The sequence below is a fragment of the Momordica charantia genome, assembly GCF_013281855.1.
Source record: "Momordica charantia cultivar OHB3-1 chromosome 8 unlocalized genomic scaffold, Mcharantia_2.0 BLBB01000008.1, whole genome shotgun sequence".
Classification (NCBI taxonomy): domain Eukaryota; kingdom Viridiplantae; phylum Streptophyta; class Magnoliopsida; order Cucurbitales; family Cucurbitaceae; genus Momordica; species Momordica charantia.
In genome coordinates this window covers 3,371,881-3,392,173 of record NW_028275166.1, presented here as the reverse complement: position 1 = coordinate 3,392,173, position 20,293 = coordinate 3,371,881, and the positions used below count along the sequence as shown (strand labels likewise).

The window sequence follows — 20,293 nt, the reverse complement described above, 5'->3', positions numbered from 1 at the left end:
ATATATATAATCTATTAAGACGATTTACCATCTCATATTATATGTGATTGAAATATTGATTAAGGTAGTCAATCGAGTATAGACCAATTTAATTGATTAAAGATATATATTCCGACCAAAATATTGTGGGGTTTGAATTCTTACTCTAAGCATGATTGTACTAATAAATATATAGAGAGAGTAAGAATCTATCTTCTTTTTTTTTTTACTCTAATATCATTTTCTTTCTCAACATTTGTTCTTGTATAAAATTCATAATAATATCGTGTTAAATAATTATTTTATTATCAACATGAACTTAACTCAACCAGAGTTCAAGTTGGAATGCTCCACCGTACTCATATGAAATATAAACAAATAATGATTTTATTCTCTATATATGTACGTCATATTACCTCTGTATCAACTTTTCCTTAAACTTGTGTATTATTTTTGAGAATTTTAACTTTTCCTTTTGCTCATTTATTAAATTTTCAATAGAAAAGAAAAAAAAATCTTAAATGGGTGGATTTCTCAAAGAATAACCATAAGCGTGCATTTAATTATTTTTAAACAGTAAAAATAAGAAGAAAAAAAGAAAAGAAAAGCAATGTACATAAATGATAAAATATGACATTGGCCAAGAACAGATCGAACCCTATCTGAGACTGACATCACGATTCACATCATACTTGGCTTCTGTTCATTCCGATTCCCAATCCGATCGGAGTTGCAGACGGTGCTCTAAAACCATGGCGTCCACTTCCGCCTCCGTCTTCTCCGCTCCCTTCGTCAAAATTCAAAGCGTAACTCCTCGGATCGTACTGAAATCTCACACTCCGTTTCTTGCTAATTATTCCACTAATGAAGCTTCTCCACTTCCGCCCTGCCACGGCTTTTATAATCTCCTTGAATCTCTTCACCTTCTTCATCATCCAACTCTGTTTCACTTGATCCTCGTGCGGTTGCAGCGGTAGATATCGGCACCGGACGCCGTCGCTGCTCCGAGCCTGTCTCGATCCGAATCCGAAGAAACATCCGCACGAGGAATATGACGAAACTCCGACTTCACGATCATCATCCTCCTCGATCCGATCGGTTCGCAAGGTCTCATCAATGGAGGAAGAAGAAGTAGAAGAAGAATAAGACGCCATTCAAAAAAAGCCAAATCGAGAGAGAGAGAGAGAGAGAGAGAGCTTCAGCGGCCATGGAAGAAGCGAGCCGCAGATCAAATATAGTCGTCTTTCCGAAACGGAGATGGAATCCGAGACGAAAGGCTCCAAACTCAAGTGACAGCGCTGCTCATCAAGAATTTTTAAAACGGACCAATGAGATTCCGCCACGAATCCAACGATTTCAGTGCGGGCTTCCTTCAAATCCAAACCTTGGTGGGCCCCATGTCGTCAGAGATTTACAGCTGTTGATTAAGTGGGACCCGTTAATTGACGGTCTGATTGGCCAAGATAATCGCTTTGTCCCGTCTCGTTTCGTACGCCGCAGATGTAGGCTATTATTGCCCGCTCATATAATTTTGTTACATTTAATATCATAAATCATAATGTTCCTGTGTCCAATATTTAATAAATATATATCAGAAAATAATCCCTTGTGTTTTACGACTTCCGTGCAATAATCCAAATTGTGTTCAGACGGTACGGGACCACTCTCAAGTTCGCTACAAATATTATTATTTGATTTTTCTTTTTACAGTAATACCTTATAAGTTATAATTGTAGGAGATTAAAATCCTTAATATATGGTCACAATGTGACTGTTATTATGATTAAACAATACTTCGTGGAAAAAAATATTAAAGAATATTATAATTTATTCGTCATTCATCTTACCGTATATGATTATTAGTCAGTTAAATTGAATATCTTTTCCTCCCTATTTATTTCATTGTTAATTTTAAATATATATATTTTTTTAGTTTTAAATTTTTGGATATGACTTTGAAAATATTCGTGTTGTTATCATAGATGTGACCTTCATTAATAGCCTTACAAAATGTAATTATTTGTCAAAATCATATTGAATCTGAATAAATAGCAATTTTGTACAAAGCTAACATGACTCAATGAAGATATATGTCTTAACCATTTGAGCTATGCTGCGAGTTAAGACATCTATATTCGACCAAAAATCATGATTTTGGATTCCCCACTCATATATTGTACTAAAAAAATAATAATTTTGTATCACTAATATTGTCGTTATAGTTTGACAACTGAATAAAAATGTAGGTAGCGATTCTTTTATTTATTTTAAAAGAAATGGGTTGATTTGTTAATGATGGTTTAGTGTTTAGAATACTTACAAGTTGGAAATAAGGTAAGTGGAGTGCACATTATTCTATGACCAAACGTTGAAGAAAGGAATTTGCGAAGTTGAAGCTTAGAATTCTAGTTGACAACTAAGCTAAGTGAGCGTACACTATTTCTATAACCAAACGCCCCCAGTTCCGAACCAACCAAACAGAATAGCTGCAATATTTATCACATACGAAAGCAATAATTAGCTCTAAATTAAATTAATTAATTTAATCGCACCGACTTTAACGGCATCTTCCATTTAAACGTCCAATCATAACTACCTCCCAATCATAATCCTTGCATTTTAAGAAACCAACTTGTGTTCTTTTAATTATAACATATTTTTGATCCATGAGCTTAGATTTTTGTCATCCCTTTGTATTTATATAATTTTTTTTAAATATTATTTTAATTATTCTACTTCAAGTTTTGCTTTATTTAAGTGGTTAATTTTAAAACTTTAAATATTATAGTTTTTGTACTCGAAGATTCTTGCATTAACTAATTGAGTTATACTCACTATCTACCTATTATTTTGACAAGAATAATATCTAACCTTATTACTATTGATCTTTTTCTCCAACATTAATTTATTTTCATTAACTATTTGTTTGGAGAGTTATAATATATCTGCCAAAAGAACTCTACAAGAGTGTTACCAATATGAGCATGGCTAAAGATTTCTAGCGGGGATGTTATTTCTCATCAATGAAGGATTAACGTCCATTATGAGGTAATCTACAATGAGTGAAATATAGTATCAGTATGGTATTGAATCCACGACACTCTGATGTGTACCTAATATTGATAGTCACTTTATCGTTTATAGTGGTGGTCTCATTAGGGTGAGGATGCAATGAGTTTTTATTTGTACAAGTCTATTTGTACATTCTGTCATCCCAATGCACCAACTCATCGGTTTGCAAGTAGTAAAGGGTTAGACCAAGGTAACATCTTGCTGGATCTTATTGCTAGTTCATATTATGTTATTTCACTACAATAAATTTTATTTTTGGCAATGACACTTCTGGTGACGCATTGAAATTTTGTTATCATAGGGTACTTTTGGCGACCAAAATTAAATTTCGTTGCCAAAAGTTCCCTATGAGACGACATTTTAATTCGTCACAAAAAATTGTGTCTAATTTCAAAATTCTCAGTCAAAGAAAATTTTCTTTCCTCTTCAAGCTCCTGTTCGGACCTTTATAATGGGCTTGTGTTTGGTCTTAGTGTCGCCATGAGGTTAGTCCTTCTTGACTTTTAGTGCAATGCATCATGTATTAACCACGCGGCTATCTAGTTCATCTTTTTTAGTTTAACAATTTTAGAGCGGAGATCGGACCTTCAACCTTAGGAAAAGTATAGATGTCTTAGTCTTTGTTAGGTTGTAAAGTACATATATTCTTTATGCAGTTATGCTTTAATATATATATTAGACAAAAATATATAGGTTAAATAGCAAGTTTAGTCCCTAAACATTCAAGACTATGTCTAATAAGTCTCTAAATTAAGTGTTTAATAGGACTACAAACTTTCGAATTTTTGTTTAATAGTCCATGAATTTTTAAATTTGTGTCTATTAATTCTTCATCCTATTCAAGTAAAAATTTCACATGTTTAATTAGACACAAATTTCATGGTCATTTACTCAGTATACTCAAAATTGAAATTTGAATAACCTATTAACAAAAAAAAATCGAACCTATCAAACACAAAATGTAAATTCAAACACCTCTTAAAATTCATGAACATATAAAAATAGAAATACACTCCCTATTTTTCTTTAGTACACTAAATGTAGAGATAGAAAATTCAACTCCAATTTTTTTTTTTTTAATTTCTAAACTATGTTGAGATTAAGAACATAGTGTAAATATAGGATGAAAGTGATCATTATTATACAACCACTTGGAATGGACAAATTGGGATTCTATACACTCATTTAAGGCCCCACTTCACGCTACCAATATGGTACATGGCCACGCTCCTTTTCTCTTTTTCTTTGTCGGTTCCTCCTTTAATTCGAGAAAATTTGCCTTGTTCCTTTTGGATTCTTAGAATATGGTTTTTCTAATTATTATACAAATTATCATCTAACTTTTGTCTATATATGCTAGTCATTCAATTAGATTGTAAATTTGAAAATAACTAAGACATTACTAACTCTTTTAGAAAATTGGATGATAAAATTCCTCGTTGATATAAGCAGAGTTCAATTTGGTACGATATTGTATATATAAATTTGGAGGTTAAAAATCTCTCATTCCCTTATTATATTTAAAGAAACGTTTAAATATCTCCTCTTATTTTGAATTAAAAAATAATCTAATTATATTCAATTGATATCTTCATCCGTGATATTTTCGTTTTGAAATACAACAAGTGTAAGGGTATAATAATTTGAACCTTCTGCTACAAGAGAATGAATATCATATTAGTATTTTCGTCATTGAGTCAATAGTGTATTCAAAGACCAACATATTTTAATTATTTATTATTATTATTTTGAGCTTACAAAATTTTATCAAAAATTGATACTTTAACTAATTAAATTATATTCAAGTTGACTATTAATTTTTTAGATTAATTAAATTATGTTCAAGTTGAAACCACCCGACATTTTGCAGTGGAGGAAGAAATAAAGGAAAAGATAAAATCTAGGTGGGTGGATTTCACTTGATTTCTTTCAAAATATTTTGTCTAATTTTATAACATATGCACTTAAAAGGAGGAAAAAGAATAATGACATCATTGTTGGCATCATCAATTCATTGACTCTCGAAGTCTACACCGACTTTACTTTTCATCATCTCTTAGTCTGAAAAAAATCTTGATGCATGTGTTTGAATAATACAGTTGAAAAATATATATTTATAATTTTAAATGGAATTATTTCATTTCGTGACGCGTATATATATCAAAATGAAACAATAAAAATATCATATTAGCAAAAACATGATACGTTTCATTTTTATAAAGTTAAAACAGTTTACACTTTATTTTGATCTATCCATCTAATTATGTAAAAATATGGAATAGATAATATTATTAAGTTTTTTTTTTTTTCTTTTTTTCCTTTCGGTGTGAAAGAATAAAGAAAAAGGATGGCATAATGTTTCTCAGAACACGTCACTTTTATTTTCAGATCAAAAAGTTGTCTAAAAAAGACTTTAATTACTTTTTGTCACACAATAACCTTTTCCTATACTTTTGCTCATAAGGTGAACTTAAAGACATAAATTGCAAGTTGAAAAGGTTGTTGGTAGATTACTTCATTCTTTACAGATTGGTTCTCTCCCTCGAGGACGAACAAAACAAAATAAAGTATGAGAAGCTGATTCATTCCGCTTTTTAAGATAAAATTCCACTTTCATCCATCAATCATGTTAAAAATAAATTAAATTATCAACAACTATGTATAATCACTCTGACGCTTAAGTTTGTCGGAACTAGCTTACTCTCAAATTCAAGTTGAGATTCACGTATACCTATAAATTAGTTCATCCTCAGTATTTATAGGTTGCCATCGACGCGAGATGTTAATTGTCCACAATATCCTCTGTAGCAACTACAGAGTGGCGGGAGGTGGGTGGTTAGAGTGCCACTCGTGGCACCTTTGAATTTCTTATGCTCCCTGCATAATAATGCGTTGTTCTGACTTCCTTGAAGGTCAGGTCTGAATGTACAAAATTGACCCAATTGATCGAATTAGATTTGGTTTAATTACTAATTTAATTTATATGGTTGGATGATTTCAGTTTAATTTCAATTTCATTTTAACAATTGTTTCTATAATTCCTAATGACGATTCACCTACTTATTCACTGCTAACTTTTTCTGATATTTGACTATACCAATTATGGTCAACTTGAAAAGTTAAAAACATATGGAATAAATTGGGACTCAATTTTTAAAATTGAAACTAATCCAGACGAATTGAAGGACCTCCAATGTTTGTTGAACAGAAAAGTTACGAAATAGTTGTTAAAAGAAGCGAGAGCATGAAGGCAATAAGTTCGTTTTGGAACGATTTGAATATTTTATTTCATCAATCAAGAAAAAGAAAAAAAAAAAAAAGAGAAACAAGATAGGTGTTTACAATTTCACTAGAACTTGAAGGAGAAATTTACATTAAAAATCCGCCAAAAAATAATCTTAAGTTCCGTTCCGTGGGGATCAACTACACGCAGCAACGGTACTGACTCCGGCTTGAGATCCGGCAAATTTGGCTGCCGGAAGGCGCGGCAATCTGGCGGCGAAATTTCTGAGCGGAAATTCATCGTCGTAACGGGAATCGTCCTCAAAATTAAGCGCGTAGCTGGAAGAATCGTAGGTAAAGTCAGGGGAAGCGTGGTACCTTCTCCGGCTGCCGCGACCGATCCGAGCGACGAGATAGCGGCAGCGGTCAAGTAAGTCGGGGAATTCAGCGGCCGTAGATTTGAACCAGGAACACGGCGATTTGGTCGACGGCTGGTCGGAGGCGCGGAAGCAGCCGATGGAGGACTTGAGCTTGTGAGCGAAGGAGGAAGAGTGATGAAAATCGGCCAACATTTTTTTAATTAAACGCAGATTTCTTTTTTTTTTTGACTTATGAGGGAAGCGAGTGGGAGAGGGGCGATTTTATAGGTTGGGGGCAAAAAAGGAAGTGGAAAAAGAGAGTGGATAAGGATGGTGGCGCCGGAAAAAGCGAGGAAACCGCGGAGCGGAGGGAGGTGGGGATTGGGATTTTATGTGTCAAATCCGCGTCGGATTTTTTGGGGCAAAATGTCGAAATTATCCACAATCTCACTTTATGACTCAGACACACTGAAATCTTTTCTTGTTGGTTGTTTGCTTAGTCAGAAAATGAGCATTTTTTTCTTCGAATATAAGATTAAGGGTATTTGGCTTTAGTTTTCTTGGTCCACAAACGACAAAAGCTCCAGCAAGTGGAAAAGAAAATTTTGGTTTTTTCTTTTTCATTAACTTTTTTGCATAGCCGATGCTGATATGATAAGAACTTTTGTATTAAATAAAAAGGAAGAAGATATGATATGATAAGAGCCTTTTCTTTTTTTTTTTTTAATTTTTATCTTGAAAGTGCGACAAGTAGAAATGGAATTGGAATTGAAATTGGCAAATCTTTAGTATATTTTGGAGAGTTTAGTGGTACTTAAAAATACCCTCTTTTTTTTTCCTTTTTAATCTCCTGTGTTACCGTTGTTCCAAGTGCCTGTATGAAAGTGTGTGGTTTTCAGTGGCTTTGTTTGACATTGACCAACTGAGGGCTAGAGTGGTCCATTAGACCAACTTGATCTGTGAATGGACTTGATGGGCTTTGACTGTGACCAAACTAACGTAGGCCCATTCTCATTTCACGTCCAAAGTAATTGTTATTTGAAAATAATAATAATAAATGAGAAATAATTTAGGAAATCCGAATCACCATTCACCACAAGTTTCGAATTACGCATTTAATAAATTACAAAATTGATTCTATTTTTCTTTTGAGATGAGTTTTTTATATGCTCGCATTAGAAAAGTCATTGTTGGCCTCGCTGGATGTTTGATTCTCACACAAGAACAGCCTAAGCTGCCTAACCTATAGACTGTTCTTGTGTGTGTGTGTGTGACTTTTTTCTTCTTTTATGGGATTATACGATTTCTTGAAAAATGACAGCCTCAGTTGTATTTATAATAGCAAACATAAAATAATTTTAAAAAACGATTATGAGACTTTTATTTTGTGTGTGTTTTTTTTTTCTTTTTTGTCTCGGACATTTTGAATTTAATTTCAAAAATTTTAATTTAGGTCAAAAAACGGTTGGTAAATTGATTGACCTAAATAATTTCTCATTTCACACAAAATATCCAATACAACCACAAATATCCAAATAGGAAGAAAACAGTAAAGACAAGTAAATGACACAACAAATTATACTGGTTCACCACTAAGGGCTACGTCCAGTTTTCCACTTAGATGTGGACAATAACCCTTTTTCGACTAAGAAACCCTAAACCCGAAACTGCATTTATAAGCATTGAAACAGCGTCATGGCGCTGTCTCCGGTGCCATGGCGCTACGCACGGAGAAAATCCGTGCACGCTCCATCTGGACAGCACCGCGGCGTTGTCCCCTAGCACTGCGGCGCTGCCTCCTCGGCCCGAATGGCCTGCACCGCTCTGCTTCCCTGTTTTTCATCCCCGCTTCGACCCCGACGCGTCCCGATTCCATCTCGAATCCTCCGTAGCTCGTTCCGATGTCGTTTTGACTCCACCCATCCCAACAAAAACTTTACCAATCATCAATACCATTATCATAATGATTCTTTTTCGCATGGTAGTTTTTTATTTACATAATTGTGTTAATTGAGTGTACTAATGATCATATACCACTTTAGCAAAACAAAATAAAAAGAGAAAATAGTCTTAAATGCATAGTTATTCTAAAAAGAAATCTTAAATGCATAATCAATATAGTAATCTAAACATTTACAATTTTGTAGAATATATAAATTACCAACGCAACTCCTAACCCAAATTTTAGAAACAAGACTGCAAGTGAAACTTAATCTTTTTCCCCTTTTGTTCAAAAGTTTTCAAGACTTGATAAAGAGTGTCTTATAAACATTTAGAAAATACAGAAATTAAACTTTAACTGTACAAATTATTTATAAAAAAATTCAACTTAACTGCTCAATGTTTGAATTTTCCAAAATTGTGGCCAAATTTTTCTTTTAAATTTGAATTATGTACTGGTATCTACTTACTATTTGATTTCTTTTATATAAATAAATTAATTTATTTGGAATGTCTAACAAACAATTACTATTGATTCAATTTGGGTTCTTATTATTTAATTTATAAATTTAATCTTTGTAGTGATTCCCAATATTCTACATATATATAAATATAATTTTTTTTACTACAAATAATTAATTTCTATTGGACAAATAGAGATAAAAAGCATCCATCTTTACCTTGAATTAATTGCCACTTTTGCATAACTCAAATCAATTAAAACATATATTATTGATAAAAAGTTGGAAATTCGTCCATTAAATTCACATTAATAGTATAATCAATACTCGAAATCAATGAAAATTTAGACTTACAAATAAACGTATTGCTATTGGGTTCAATGACAAATTTAATTCCCAAACTCAAAAGTAAAAAATAAAAATATTAGTATTTAATCAAAGATTAAATTAGGAACTCAACTAAGTTTCAATTGTTTCAGTTTGATTCTTTTGGTCGAAGTGAGTTGTAATTGACATATATCTCCAACAAAGAAGTTGTGAGTTCGATCCTCCACCCCACCTACTCCTTTTCTCTAATTTTGTTACTCATTCCCAGATCTGGATACATTCAACTTATAGAATTAGTCGAATAGAAAACATAATATAAACAAAAAGAAAAATATATATAATACTCAATATGGTAACAAGTAGTGATGGAGATAATTAGTGAGATATAACTAAATGATAGGACAAAAAAGCATCAATTTTCGATCAAAAGGTCGTGAGTTCGTTTCATCCTCGTTATAAAAAAATGAAATTAAAAAGATTTTAAATTAGCAAAATGATTACTATATTGCAATTATTATTTTTATTTTTGGGTGCTGGATGTGGCCGAAAACGGAACCTGAGACAGAGGCCACTGATAGAGTTGCAAATGGCCCAATAATCTGGAGTGGGCTGGCTGGACTGGATGTTCCAGCCGCCGCCCGCTCAAAGGTCCAAAATTTCATCTTTATTACAACAAAATTCCAAAAGAAAAACTAAATCAAACTCTCCAATCTGGTCAGCCAATTTCTCGGACAACTCATTTCTTGAAGCGACGACTTTTTCTGAAACTATTAGTTCCTCCCCTTTCTGTGTCTCCGCTTCGAAGGGAAGTGACATGGGCAACGGCAAATTCATTTGAGCAGAAATTTGTAGTCGAAGGCAAAATGGGTTGTGGGAATTTGTTCTTCTTGGTTCTGGTGACCTTCTCGGTTGCTCTAATTACCTACAACATCATCATCTCTGCAAATGCCCCTCTCAAGCAAGAGCTTCCTGGTCCCTCAAGATCTTCCCCTTCCATTACCGTGGACCCTGTGATTAAGATGCCGCTGGATAGATCAAAAACTTCTTCCTCCAAGCGACTGTTCCACACGGCCGTTACTGCCTCGGATGGGGTGTACAACACTTGGCAGTGCCGGATCATGTACTACTGGTACAAGAAGTTCAAGGACGGTCCTAATTCTCAGATGGGTGGCTTCACCAGGATCTTGCATTCTGGGAAGCCCGATAAGTACATGGACGAGATTCCCACCTTTGTTGCTAAGCCTCTGCCGGCGGGGATGGATCGGGTACTACTTTCCTACTCTTGATTTCTGTTGTTTCAGGGTTGACCTTTGAGCTTGTAGACTTTGTTTTTGCTAATGCCTCTGCCTCTGCCTCTGCAAATTTATTGAAGATCTCTCTGTGCTATGTTATGATGATTTTGTTTATGCACTCCACCTGTTTGAAAGAATTCGCCTTAGGAAAGAAAAGGCTGTTTTTAGTGAAATGATGTCAAATGGGCAACACTCTGTAGTTGAATTTAAAGTTTTCTGTGTTGGTTTTTACCCTTTGACTGAAGTTACCTTCTATTAGCCATAGCTCATCTGTGGTCTGTTCTGTTACAGGGCTACATAGTCCTCAACAGGCCATGGGCGTTTGTGCAATGGCTTCAACAAGCGGACATCAAGGAAGAGTAGGAGGAACTTGCTTTCCTGTTTTAATTGACTGATGGATTGATCATCTTTCCACTTTGAATTGAGACTGATCATTTTTGTATATGCATACAGTTATATACTTATGTCAGAGCCGGATCATATCATTGTCAAGCCTATACCTAATCTGGCTAAGGATGGGCTTGGGGCTGCATTTCCATTCTTTTACATCGAACCGAAGAAGTACGAGAGTCAACTTCGGAAGTTCTTCCCAGAGGACAAGGGTCCGATTACCAACATTGATCCAATAGGGAACTCACCTGTTATTGTTGGAAGGGTATGCAACACCAGTGATAAATGCTTGTTCTCTTGCGTCTCTGTCTTACTTTTCTCTTTTCTCCTTTGAATAAAATTTTGGTAGGAGTCTCTCAAAAAAATTGCTCCCACTTGGATGAATATTTCCTTGGCAATGAAGAAGGATCCTGAGGCAGATAAGGCTTTTGGCTGGGTTCTTGAAATGTAAGCTTTTATTATTTGAGATTAAAATTCTTATTTTTTCCACTTTGTATGGGTTTTTTTTTTTTTTTTTTTTTAACTTTTCTTTCCTTTCTTCTCCTCCTTATAGGTATGCTTATGCTGTTGCATCTGCTCTACATGGTGTTGGTAACATCCTGTATAAGGACTTCATGATTCAGGTTCTAAGAGAAAATCTCTCCACTTTTTTGTTTTGATTAGATTGTCTTTTTGTATACAACATAACATTGGTATCCATTCTCGATGCTATTTCTGTTCAACGTCTTTCTTCTACGGAACCACATGAAATTTCATCCAACTCCATAGGTGATGAACATTAAGATTTTCTGTATTAACTAACTTAAGGGATGTTACATTCCACAGCCACCGTGGGATAAAGAAGTAGGTGAGAAGTTCATAATCCATTATACTTACGGATGTGACTACAATATGAAGGTAACACAAGCAAAACAAATGTTGATTACGTTCATATCAATTTCTCTCATCTGTTATATACCATTGCTTACCTTTTGGAACTCAGGGAGAACTGACTTACGGGAAGATTGGAGAATGGAGGTTCGACAAAAGATCATACGATGCTGTCGTACCGCCGAGAAACCTTCCCCTCCCACCACCCGGCGTCCCCGAAAGCGTGGTACGTGTCCTAACTATGATCAAGAAGTTGATGAATTTTCAACACACTTTGTAGCTTTCTAGTGATGCTGATGAGATGAGTGAGAGAATAATATGTAATATATTCCATTATTGAATTGCAGGTGACACTGGTGAAAATGGTTAACGAGGCCACGGCAAACATTCCTAACTGGGGATCTTGAGAAAGTTGTACTAAGAAGTGCTTGAAAAGTGTAATTTAATTCTCCCACTATATGAAATACGTTTTTGAATATGTATCGATTTTCTTGTACCTGGTTGGCAAAGGCATAGGCAATGAATTAAATCCCTGTAAAACGTTGTTTGGTTTTACTTTATAGTGAAAAATAAATAGTTTAGCATTCTCTCAAGTCTCAAGTAACTCGCTGGAGAAACAAACTAAAAAATCATGGCTAATACTAATAGAATCGAAAAATGAGAGAGAGGAAAAGGCCAAACCCATTATTGTCGCCATGCTTCAGTTCCGTTTAGAGTCAGCCATGGCCCCCATCCATGGCGGAGGAAGCATTCCAGTTTGCTCATGAACTGTCTGAAACAATGGCGGCAGCATTTTATAAACTCCGGCCACCTCTTTCATTGCCGCTCCGCCTCCTTCCAAATCATGTCCGCCGCTCCCATTGGTCCACACGCTAATCTTAGGTTGAAGCCCCTTCACACCTTCCGAATTAATCTTGGCAATTTCTTGAAACAGCCCCCCGTTGATCATTAGGTAATCTCTGAGAGCGGTGTAGTTTCCGCCCAAAGCGTTGAGAAGAGAGCGGAGATACAGCGCTTGGGCCTGCGCCAGCGCCACCAGTCCCTCCGCCTCTTTCTTCTTCGCATACAGCTCTCCATCCGCAGCTTGCTGGCGAGAGTAAAATGCTGCGTCCGCCATTGCCTTTTGTGCCTCCGCTTCTTTCTGCTTTTGAAACAGGACAGCTTCTGCTTTCTTCTGTTTGTCATAGAGATCCCAATTTGCCTCTTGTACCTTCCGATCACAGATTGTTCTTGTTAAACTTTCAGTTCACATTTCAATTTCGAGATGGTCAGATTTGAAGTTTAAAACTCACCTTGGTTTCGTACTCGACGCTGGCTTTGCTCAAGAATTGGGCCTTGAGCTTCTCAGTGGTGGTCAATGCATTCATCTTCTCGACCTCCTTCTGTAGCTCCGCCTCTCTGAGCGACACAGCTTTTGCTGCTTCCACTTCCGCCATGCGCGTCGCCTTAGCCCATGCCGCTTTCTTCTTGGCGAGCTCTGCATTTGCCTCCTCCACTTCCGCCTCCCTTTCATTTTCAAACACCTTGACCTCCGTTCTCACCTTAATCTCCTCTTTCTTCCCCTCTCCCTGTCTCTGCGTCGATATGATCTTCGTCTCCGCGTCGATTTTGGCCGCGTTCTGAAGCGTCTGCCCTTCCCTCGATTTAGCCCCGATTTCCCCCTTCATCTTGGCCTCCGCCACATCCACTTTCGCCTGATTCGCCGCCTCCTGCTGCGTCTTCTGCCCCAAATACGAGAAGTACTCGTGCCCCCCCACGTCCACCAACTGTTTGACATTGGCATTGTAAATCAGAAGCCCGAACTGATCGAGTTCCAGTTGAACCTTTCCGAACACCTCCTGCTTGAACTCTTTGGTGCCTTTGAAAATGTCCTCCATCGTCATGGAAGCCGCAAGCACACGAGTCTCGCCTTCGATGATCCCCTGGACCAGCTCCTTGACATGGTTGGAGAGCTTGTCGTGAGGGGAGATGAGCTTGGCGTACTTGAGGAGGGACTCGATGTCGTCGGCACGGGGGCCAATGGTGAAGACGGCGGGGAGGATGAAGGGGAGCTTCTCGGCGCTCATGGCTTGGACTTCGAACGTGTAGTTGACCGGAGAGAGGTCGAAGACGGTGCAGGATTGGCCGGGAAGAATCCATGCTTTTTTGGCGAGCTTGATGTCGTCGATTCCGGTGCCGGTTATGGCAAGGTACTCTGAGGCTCTCGCTACTCTGTACATTGTCGTCGGGGTCGGCAGAAGAGAATGAACCAAGAACAAGAAGAAGAAGATCTGTAGTGCAGAGTTTGTTGTGAACATCTGATAAAAAAAAGGGAATCGATGGAGACAATGAATGGCGAAAGAGAGGAAATTAATGGTTAAAATCACAACGGAAAATTTCAGAATCAGCGTGATTAATGGTCATCCAAATTCTTCCGATTAAGGTCATCTTAATTCCTTTCCCTTTTTTTTTTTCAATGCAAGAACTAAATTTCTTAAATTTAATTTAGTGACTCCTTTTTTTAGGATTAATACAAGGTAAATACTTCATACTGTTTTATTTGAGATTATTTCGGAATTGGCATCAACATTGAGACAAGTGGAGGTCAAGGGTGTTCCAAAAATTACAATTTGAGTTGAATTGATGGAAAATATATTTATAAATATATGAATCTGTTTCTTTTGTTCCATAGTTTCATTCAGTTTTTTTTTTTTCTTTTTTCTCATTATGGTTTATAGAGTTTGATTTTGAGATTTGCACGTTGTGTCAATCAGGTAAATAGGATTCATGGAAATACCCTATCACAAGATTTATAGTTTTTAATTATATAACAAAAGGGAAGATACGTTTTTATTAAGAAATAGGTTTACAAGAAAGAACCAAGAACAAAAAAAAAAACATAGAATTCGAAATGCATGTTTACAAGAAGCAAAAAGTAATTAACATTTGACATCACAAAGTGGTTTAGATTTGGCATCAATTATGAGAAGAGTCGGTCAAACTTCCCATCCACGGCGGAGGAGTCATTCCAGTTTGCTCATGAACCGTCTGAAACAACGGGGGGAGCATTTTATAAACTCCGGCCACCTCTTTCATGGCCAAATTAGCAGGTGATCCGGCGGCGCCGTCGAGGCCGTGCCCGGCGCCGCTCCCATTAGTCCAGACGCTAATTTTGGGCTGAAGCCCTCTGACGGCGTCGGCGTTGATCTTAGCAACTTCTTGGAAGAGGCCTCCGTCGATCATTAGGTAGTCTCTGATGGCGGCGTAATTGCCGCCCAATGCGTCGAGGAGAGAGCGGAGATACAGCGCCTGGGCCTGCGCAAGCGCCACCAGTCCCTCCGCCTCCTTCTTCTTCGCATACAATTCTCCGTCGGCGACTTGCTGCCGAGCGTAAAATGCTGCGTCGGCCAACGCCTTCTGCGCTTCCGCTTCCCTTTCTTTCTCGAACAGAACCGCTTCTGCTTTCTTTTGCTTGTTGTACAGCTCCCAATTTGCCTCTTGCACCTTTTCACATTTTTAATCCCATATTAATTAATAATCCCTCTGAATTCAAATTTGTAAATTTTTTAATTAAGTTTATAATACTATTTAACTGACCTTGGTTTCGTACTCGACACTGGCTTTACTGAGAAACTCAGCCTTGAGCTTCTCGGTCATTGTCAACGCATTCATCCGCTCCACCTCCTTCTGCAGCTCGGCCTCTCTGAGGGCGACGGCCTTGGCAGCCTCGACTTCGGCGACCTGTGCGGCCCTGGTCCAGGCGGCCTTCTTCTTGGCCAGCTCGGCATTGGCCTCGGCCACCTCGGCCTCCCTCTCATTCTGAAACACCTTCACCTCGGCGGTGACTCTAATCTCCTCCTTCTTCCCCTGGCCCTGCCTCTGCGTGGATATAATCTTGGTCTCGGCGTCAATCTTGGCAGCATTCTGAAGGGTCTGTCCCTCCCTGGACTTGGCCCCAATCTCTCCCTTCATCCTGGCCTCGGCCACGTCCACTTTGGCCTGATTGGCGGCCTCCTGCTGCGTCTTCTGGCCCAAGTAGGAAAAATACTCGTGCCCACGCACGTCCACCAGCTGCTTCACATTGGCGTTGTATATCAAAAGCCCGAACTGGTCCAGCTCCAGCTGCACCTTCCCAAACACCTCCTGCTTGAACTCCTTGGTGCCTCTGAAAATCTCCTCCATGGTCATGGAGGCGGCGAGGACACGCGTCTCGCCCTCGATCACGCCCTGGACAAGCTCCTTGACGTGGTTGGAGAGCTTGTCGTGGGGGGAGATGAGTTTCGCGTACTTGAGAAGGGAGTCGATGTCGTCGGAGCGGGGTCCGATGGTGAAGACGGCGGGGAGGATGAAGGGGAGCTTCTCGGCGCTCATGGCTTGGACTTCGAAGGTGTAGTTGACCGGAGAGATGTCGAAGATGGTGCAGGATTGGCCCGGGAGAACCCATGCTTTTTTGGCGAGCTTTATGTCGGAGATTCCCACGCCGGTTATGGCCAGGTACTCCGACGCGCTTGCTACTCTGTACATGGCGGCGCCTCACAAAACAGAGGATTCAGCTTCGGTTGTAGAGTGTGTGATTAGATTTTGGATTGCTCTGCTTTATTCCCTAATCTTTATATATGTAACGTCATTTGACTTGTTCTTCTCTACATTTTTTTAAGATTATTATTTGGTTAGGTTTTAAATGAAAAATTATACCAAAATTAAAAATATAGTAATAATAAATGGAGCTTAAAGCCTTAATTAGGTAAGTATATTGTTTGAGGAGCAAGTTTTGGGATGTGGGTGCGTGGGTCATTTTCAACAAAGAGACTTCGTTGCCGGATCCATAAAATATCCTCTCTCAATTCTTACATCTTCATCTCCCTAATTTTGAGTTGTCTAGCAAAATGCAAATATTATTCTCATTTCTTTTAAGAAATTTCCTTTTTTTTCTCAACTTCGGGTTAAAGATTTGAAATTTGAGAAGTAGATATTTTAGTCATGAAGTCAATGTCAACCTAATGGAATGATTGAGATTTTTTTTTTTTTTAAGTTGAAGGTTTAAATTCTCATCCTCACATTTGAATTAAAAAAACAAAGGTATATGCCGTCTGTAACTTTATTTTTTTTTTTAGTGTTAGATTTTTTTTTGAACTCAACATTATGCTATTTGTGTAAAAAAAAAATAATTAATTTTAAATTTACTCCATATTTTTGTCTCAATTCACAGTTTTTGATTGAAATTAATTGGATCTCGAATCAGAATAACGGAAATAAAGTTGACTTTCAACAATACATAGGAAAGAAAGGTGCAAATGTGATCCTTCACCATAATAATAATAAATAAAATCCAATTTGTGGTCTGTATCCAATAATTCAAATTATATAATAGCTTTTAAGTATCCTTTGAAACTTTCAAATTTATTCCATTCGATTTCTCAACCTTTAAGATAATTTTTTATTTTAAATTTAAAATATAATAAATGAAAGAGTTTAGTCTCTCGGTGAATCTGAATCCTCACTTTCAAAAAAGAAGTTTTTAATTACGAATTGCTCATTGGTTAAGGTATCTATCTCCAATTGAAAGGTCGTAAGTTCGAATCTCACTCATACATGTTGTATTTAAAAAAAAAACAAATATATATACACATTTTAACCTACCTCGCGTATCATAAGATCGAAATGACACTTGTATATATTTCTAATATAATACATGAGAAAAAAGAGACTTCATTGGTAAGAATTTCCGTCCGGAAAAGAAAAATAAATGGTAAATTTGGGAGTAGGAACCTTCCTTGCAATAACAATGATGAAATTAAGGGAGATGTTGATCAAATCAAAGTGATGATTGATGAATGAATATGAAGTGTAGGAAGTCAATTTGGAATAAAATCGAACAAGTTGACATAAATGAAATGAATGGATTGGGACAGAGAAAAATGCGACAATTTCAAACTCTATATTCTAATATCGGCTTGCTTGTGGGCCAACTACTAAAAAAATCAACTCATATTCATAATTGCATAAGCTTTGAGCTCTAATTCAACCATCTAATTTACAAGCAACTTCCAATCCGTTGAACTTCAGTTCCCTGCATTACTTTTCAATTAGGTTTCTATTGTTAGCATCCTTATTCAATAGGAAAAATATAATAATCAATTTTTACCTTAAACTTTTAGTTTCAATCCAATTGAATTTTTATTTACCTTAAACTTACAAAAGTGTTTCAATTTTTAGTTTCTAATAAGTTTTTGTATAAATATTCGTTAAAATAAGTATTCTCATCTACGTTGAATGAATTAAAAAACATGTCTGGTACAAAATCGATGAGATTTTTAAAAATGACATTATAGTTTTTTTTAGTTAAAATTAGTGAGTTTTGGTAGAGTTGTTTAATGGGTTGTGCATTGATTAAACATAATTTTGTTCAAAGCTTCCTTCCATTGAAATTTATGATGTTTTGGAAATTTTAACGTTATTTTTTTCAAGATTAATAGGAGCAAAAATTGAGTAGAATGTAAAAATTACAACATCTATCTAATTCTATGGTCCAATTTAGATGAAAATTGATACAACTTGACAAGTTTAGGAGTAAAATTAATTTCTTTTCCCCTTCATTAAACATCACTCCTTTTACAAAATCTTGATTGAATTTGGTATATGTTAGGTAAATATTTCATGACTAGTATTGATACAACGTTATAAAAAAATAGTAAAAGTATAGGAATATAATCTAAAATTCAATCAAGAACAAATAAGATAAAATATTAATTGATATTTTTTAAAAATTCAATAACTAAATTAAACTATAGAGATTAAATTTATAGTCAATCATTCCTAGATAAGGTGCTTATTCTGATCTGATCTGAATTGTTGATGGTTGGAGGCTCACCCGAAAACGACTAAATTTATAGTTTTAAGTTTATTAATTCCTTTTTTTTAGTACATTGATTGCCGATTAGCATTTCATATTCTAGAAGTTTTGCCTTGGCATATTCTTCGTTCATATTAATACAATTCCTAGTAGAAATCACTTGTCGTGTAACTTCTCTATTTTCCTTTTCCATCCACAATATTATTTCAGAACCTATAAGATTTGAAAGAGAAACTATTTGGAAGCTATGGTCTGGAAAAAAAAAATTGAATTATTTTGTTCATAGTCTATTTCTACAAATCACCTATTTTTCTAGAAGAATTGAAGTTATTTTTTATTTTAAAATTGTTAATAATTATTTCCACAGGAAAAATTGCTCTTTAAAAAAATTAAATATAAAAAATGTGGTTGAAAACAACAATCAAGTAATTTCCAAGAAGTTGAGAATTGGAAAAGCCAACAATTAACAGCTACGATTTATTTGTTTGAACAAATCCCATATGATAATCTTTTTTTTATGTTGCATTTTGTTTCTTTTTTTAAAAAGTATAATCATAATTAATAATTTATATTTGATCCCTTGAAATAATCATATTAGAATGTCTTTTTTATTTTTTTTCGTATAGTTTGTAGGGTATATTTTACAGACCCGCCATGAGAAAGGGACTGCAATTATTGTTTTGGAGCAATAATAATTTGAAATTATGAGCCATCCAGTTAAATTAAATCGATTATATCATTTCCTATTGTTTTGCTTTGAAATTTGAATACATCTTTCTCCCATACTAATAAGCTTCTTGTTTACATTTTTGGGAGATGATGGTGTAAATTGATTTTTTCTATTTCTAATATGTCTTACATCATATATATTTTTTAATATATAGATGGGTGGATCCACCTAGGATAAGATAAAGAATGACGATATTAATGAAACATTCATTTCACTTTCTTTAAGACTATTGAGTCGACTTAAGTGTAATGAAAATAGCTTTTATATATATATATATAAAAGATTTGTATTTAAAAATGCATCCCAAATAAAGAAAATATGATTTAGAAACGTAATTAAAAATCTGCAGAAACATCTAACAATTGGAGATACGCTATTTTTCTTTATAAATTAAAGTTCAAACAATTTTTAAGAAACATTATTAATTCACTTTAACAGAAAACAGAGACATTATTAATTTCTTAATTAGGGAGTGGTTTGGTGTATCAAGTTTAATAATTGTATTTTTAATCTCAAAAATTTTCTGACAATTTAAACACAACACTACACTTAATATATTAAAATTCATTATGTATAAAATTTATGTCAAAATTTTGCCACCAATGATCAAAATAGTCACTTTTAAAAAAATACAACAGAAATAAACATTTTAACCAAATAAATATACATCAAAGTTTCATGTACTTTTAATTGTAACTCTAAGATTATCCGCCATTGTGTCAAAATCTGTAGTGGAAATCTTGAATCTTACATTTCTTTAGTTCAACTAGGGGTGGGGATTCAAACCTTGACCAACCACCATGTTAGGATCCATGCTT

General features: G+C 35.7%; 5 protein-coding genes across 5 annotated transcripts; 1 reads left to right on the top strand and 4 right to left on the bottom strand.

Annotated features, from left to right (window-relative positions):
- Positions 1 to 665: 665 nt before the first annotated feature.
- Positions 666 to 1,133, bottom strand: LOC111004972 (uncharacterized). The gene has a single exon (XM_022276301.2). The coding sequence runs from the start codon at positions 1,131 to 1,133 to the stop codon at positions 666 to 668; it is 468 nt and encodes a 155-aa protein (XP_022131993.1).
- A 5,337-nt stretch (positions 1,134 to 6,470) lies between these two features.
- Positions 6,471 to 6,845, bottom strand: LOC111004768 (uncharacterized). Its single transcript, XM_022275947.1, has one exon. It carries the CDS (start codon positions 6,843 to 6,845, stop codon positions 6,471 to 6,473), a length of 375 nt encoding a protein of 124 aa, XP_022131639.1.
- Positions 6,846 to 10,056: 3,211 nt separating this feature from the next.
- Positions 10,057 to 12,506, top strand: LOC111005182 (hydroxyproline O-arabinosyltransferase 1). The gene is made up of 8 exons (XM_022276604.2): positions 10,057 to 10,626; positions 10,945 to 11,012; positions 11,107 to 11,308; positions 11,393 to 11,490; positions 11,597 to 11,666; positions 11,869 to 11,940; positions 12,026 to 12,139; positions 12,261 to 12,506. The coding sequence occupies exons 1-8, from the start codon at positions 10,225 to 10,227 to the stop codon at positions 12,318 to 12,320; spliced, it is 1,086 nt and encodes a 361-aa protein (XP_022132296.1). The 5' UTR covers positions 10,057 to 10,224; the 3' UTR covers positions 12,321 to 12,506.
- Positions 12,507 to 12,613: 107 nt separating this feature from the next.
- Positions 12,614 to 14,477, bottom strand: LOC111004767 (flotillin-like protein 4). Its single transcript, XM_022275946.2, has 2 exons — positions 13,206 to 14,477; positions 12,614 to 13,123 (listed from the first exon to the last, which is right to left on the bottom strand). The coding sequence occupies exons 1-2, from the start codon at positions 14,208 to 14,210 to the stop codon at positions 12,614 to 12,616; spliced, it is 1,515 nt and encodes a 504-aa protein (XP_022131638.2). The 5' UTR covers positions 14,211 to 14,477.
- A 231-nt stretch (positions 14,478 to 14,708) lies between these two features.
- Positions 14,709 to 16,493, bottom strand: LOC148209390 (flotillin-like protein 4). The gene is made up of 2 exons (XM_088127678.1): positions 15,490 to 16,493; positions 14,709 to 15,396 (listed from the first exon to the last, which is right to left on the bottom strand). Exons 1-2 carry the CDS (start codon positions 16,414 to 16,416, stop codon positions 14,869 to 14,871), a joined length of 1,455 nt encoding a protein of 484 aa, XP_087983804.1. The 5' UTR covers positions 16,417 to 16,493; the 3' UTR covers positions 14,709 to 14,868.
- Between the last annotated feature and the right edge of the window lie 3,800 nt (positions 16,494 to 20,293).

Excerpts from the sequence above, each read along its gene's own strand:
- LOC111004972 (XM_022276301.2), bottom strand. The coding sequence starts at position 1,133 with ATGGCGTCTTATTCTTCTTCTACTTCTTCTTCCTCCATTGATGAGACC.
- LOC111004768 (XM_022275947.1), bottom strand. The coding sequence starts at position 6,845 with ATGTTGGCCGATTTTCATCACTCTTCCTCCTTCGCTCACAAGCTCAAG.
- LOC111005182 (XM_022276604.2), top strand. The coding sequence starts at position 10,225 with ATGGGTTGTGGGAATTTGTTCTTCTTGGTTCTGGTGACCTTCTCGGTT. Across the intron at positions 10,627-10,944 it reads TGCCGGCGGGGATGGATCGG|GGCTACATAGTCCTCAACAG; the intron begins GTACTACTTTCC and ends GTTCTGTTACAG. Across the intron at positions 11,013-11,106 it reads CAAGCGGACATCAAGGAAGA|TTATATACTTATGTCAGAGC; the intron begins GTAGGAGGAACT and ends ATATGCATACAG.
- LOC111004767 (XM_022275946.2), bottom strand. The coding sequence starts at position 14,210 with ATGTTCACAACAAACTCTGCACTACAGATCTTCTTCTTCTTGTTCTTG. Across the intron at positions 13,124-13,205 it reads GCGTCGAGTACGAAACCAAG|GTACAAGAGGCAAATTGGGA; the intron begins GTGAGTTTTAAA and ends TGTGATCGGAAG.
- LOC148209390 (XM_088127678.1), bottom strand. The coding sequence starts at position 16,416 with ATGTACAGAGTAGCAAGCGCGTCGGAGTACCTGGCCATAACCGGCGTG. Across the intron at positions 15,397-15,489 it reads GTGTCGAGTACGAAACCAAG|GTGCAAGAGGCAAATTGGGA; the intron begins GTCAGTTAAATA and ends AAATGTGAAAAG.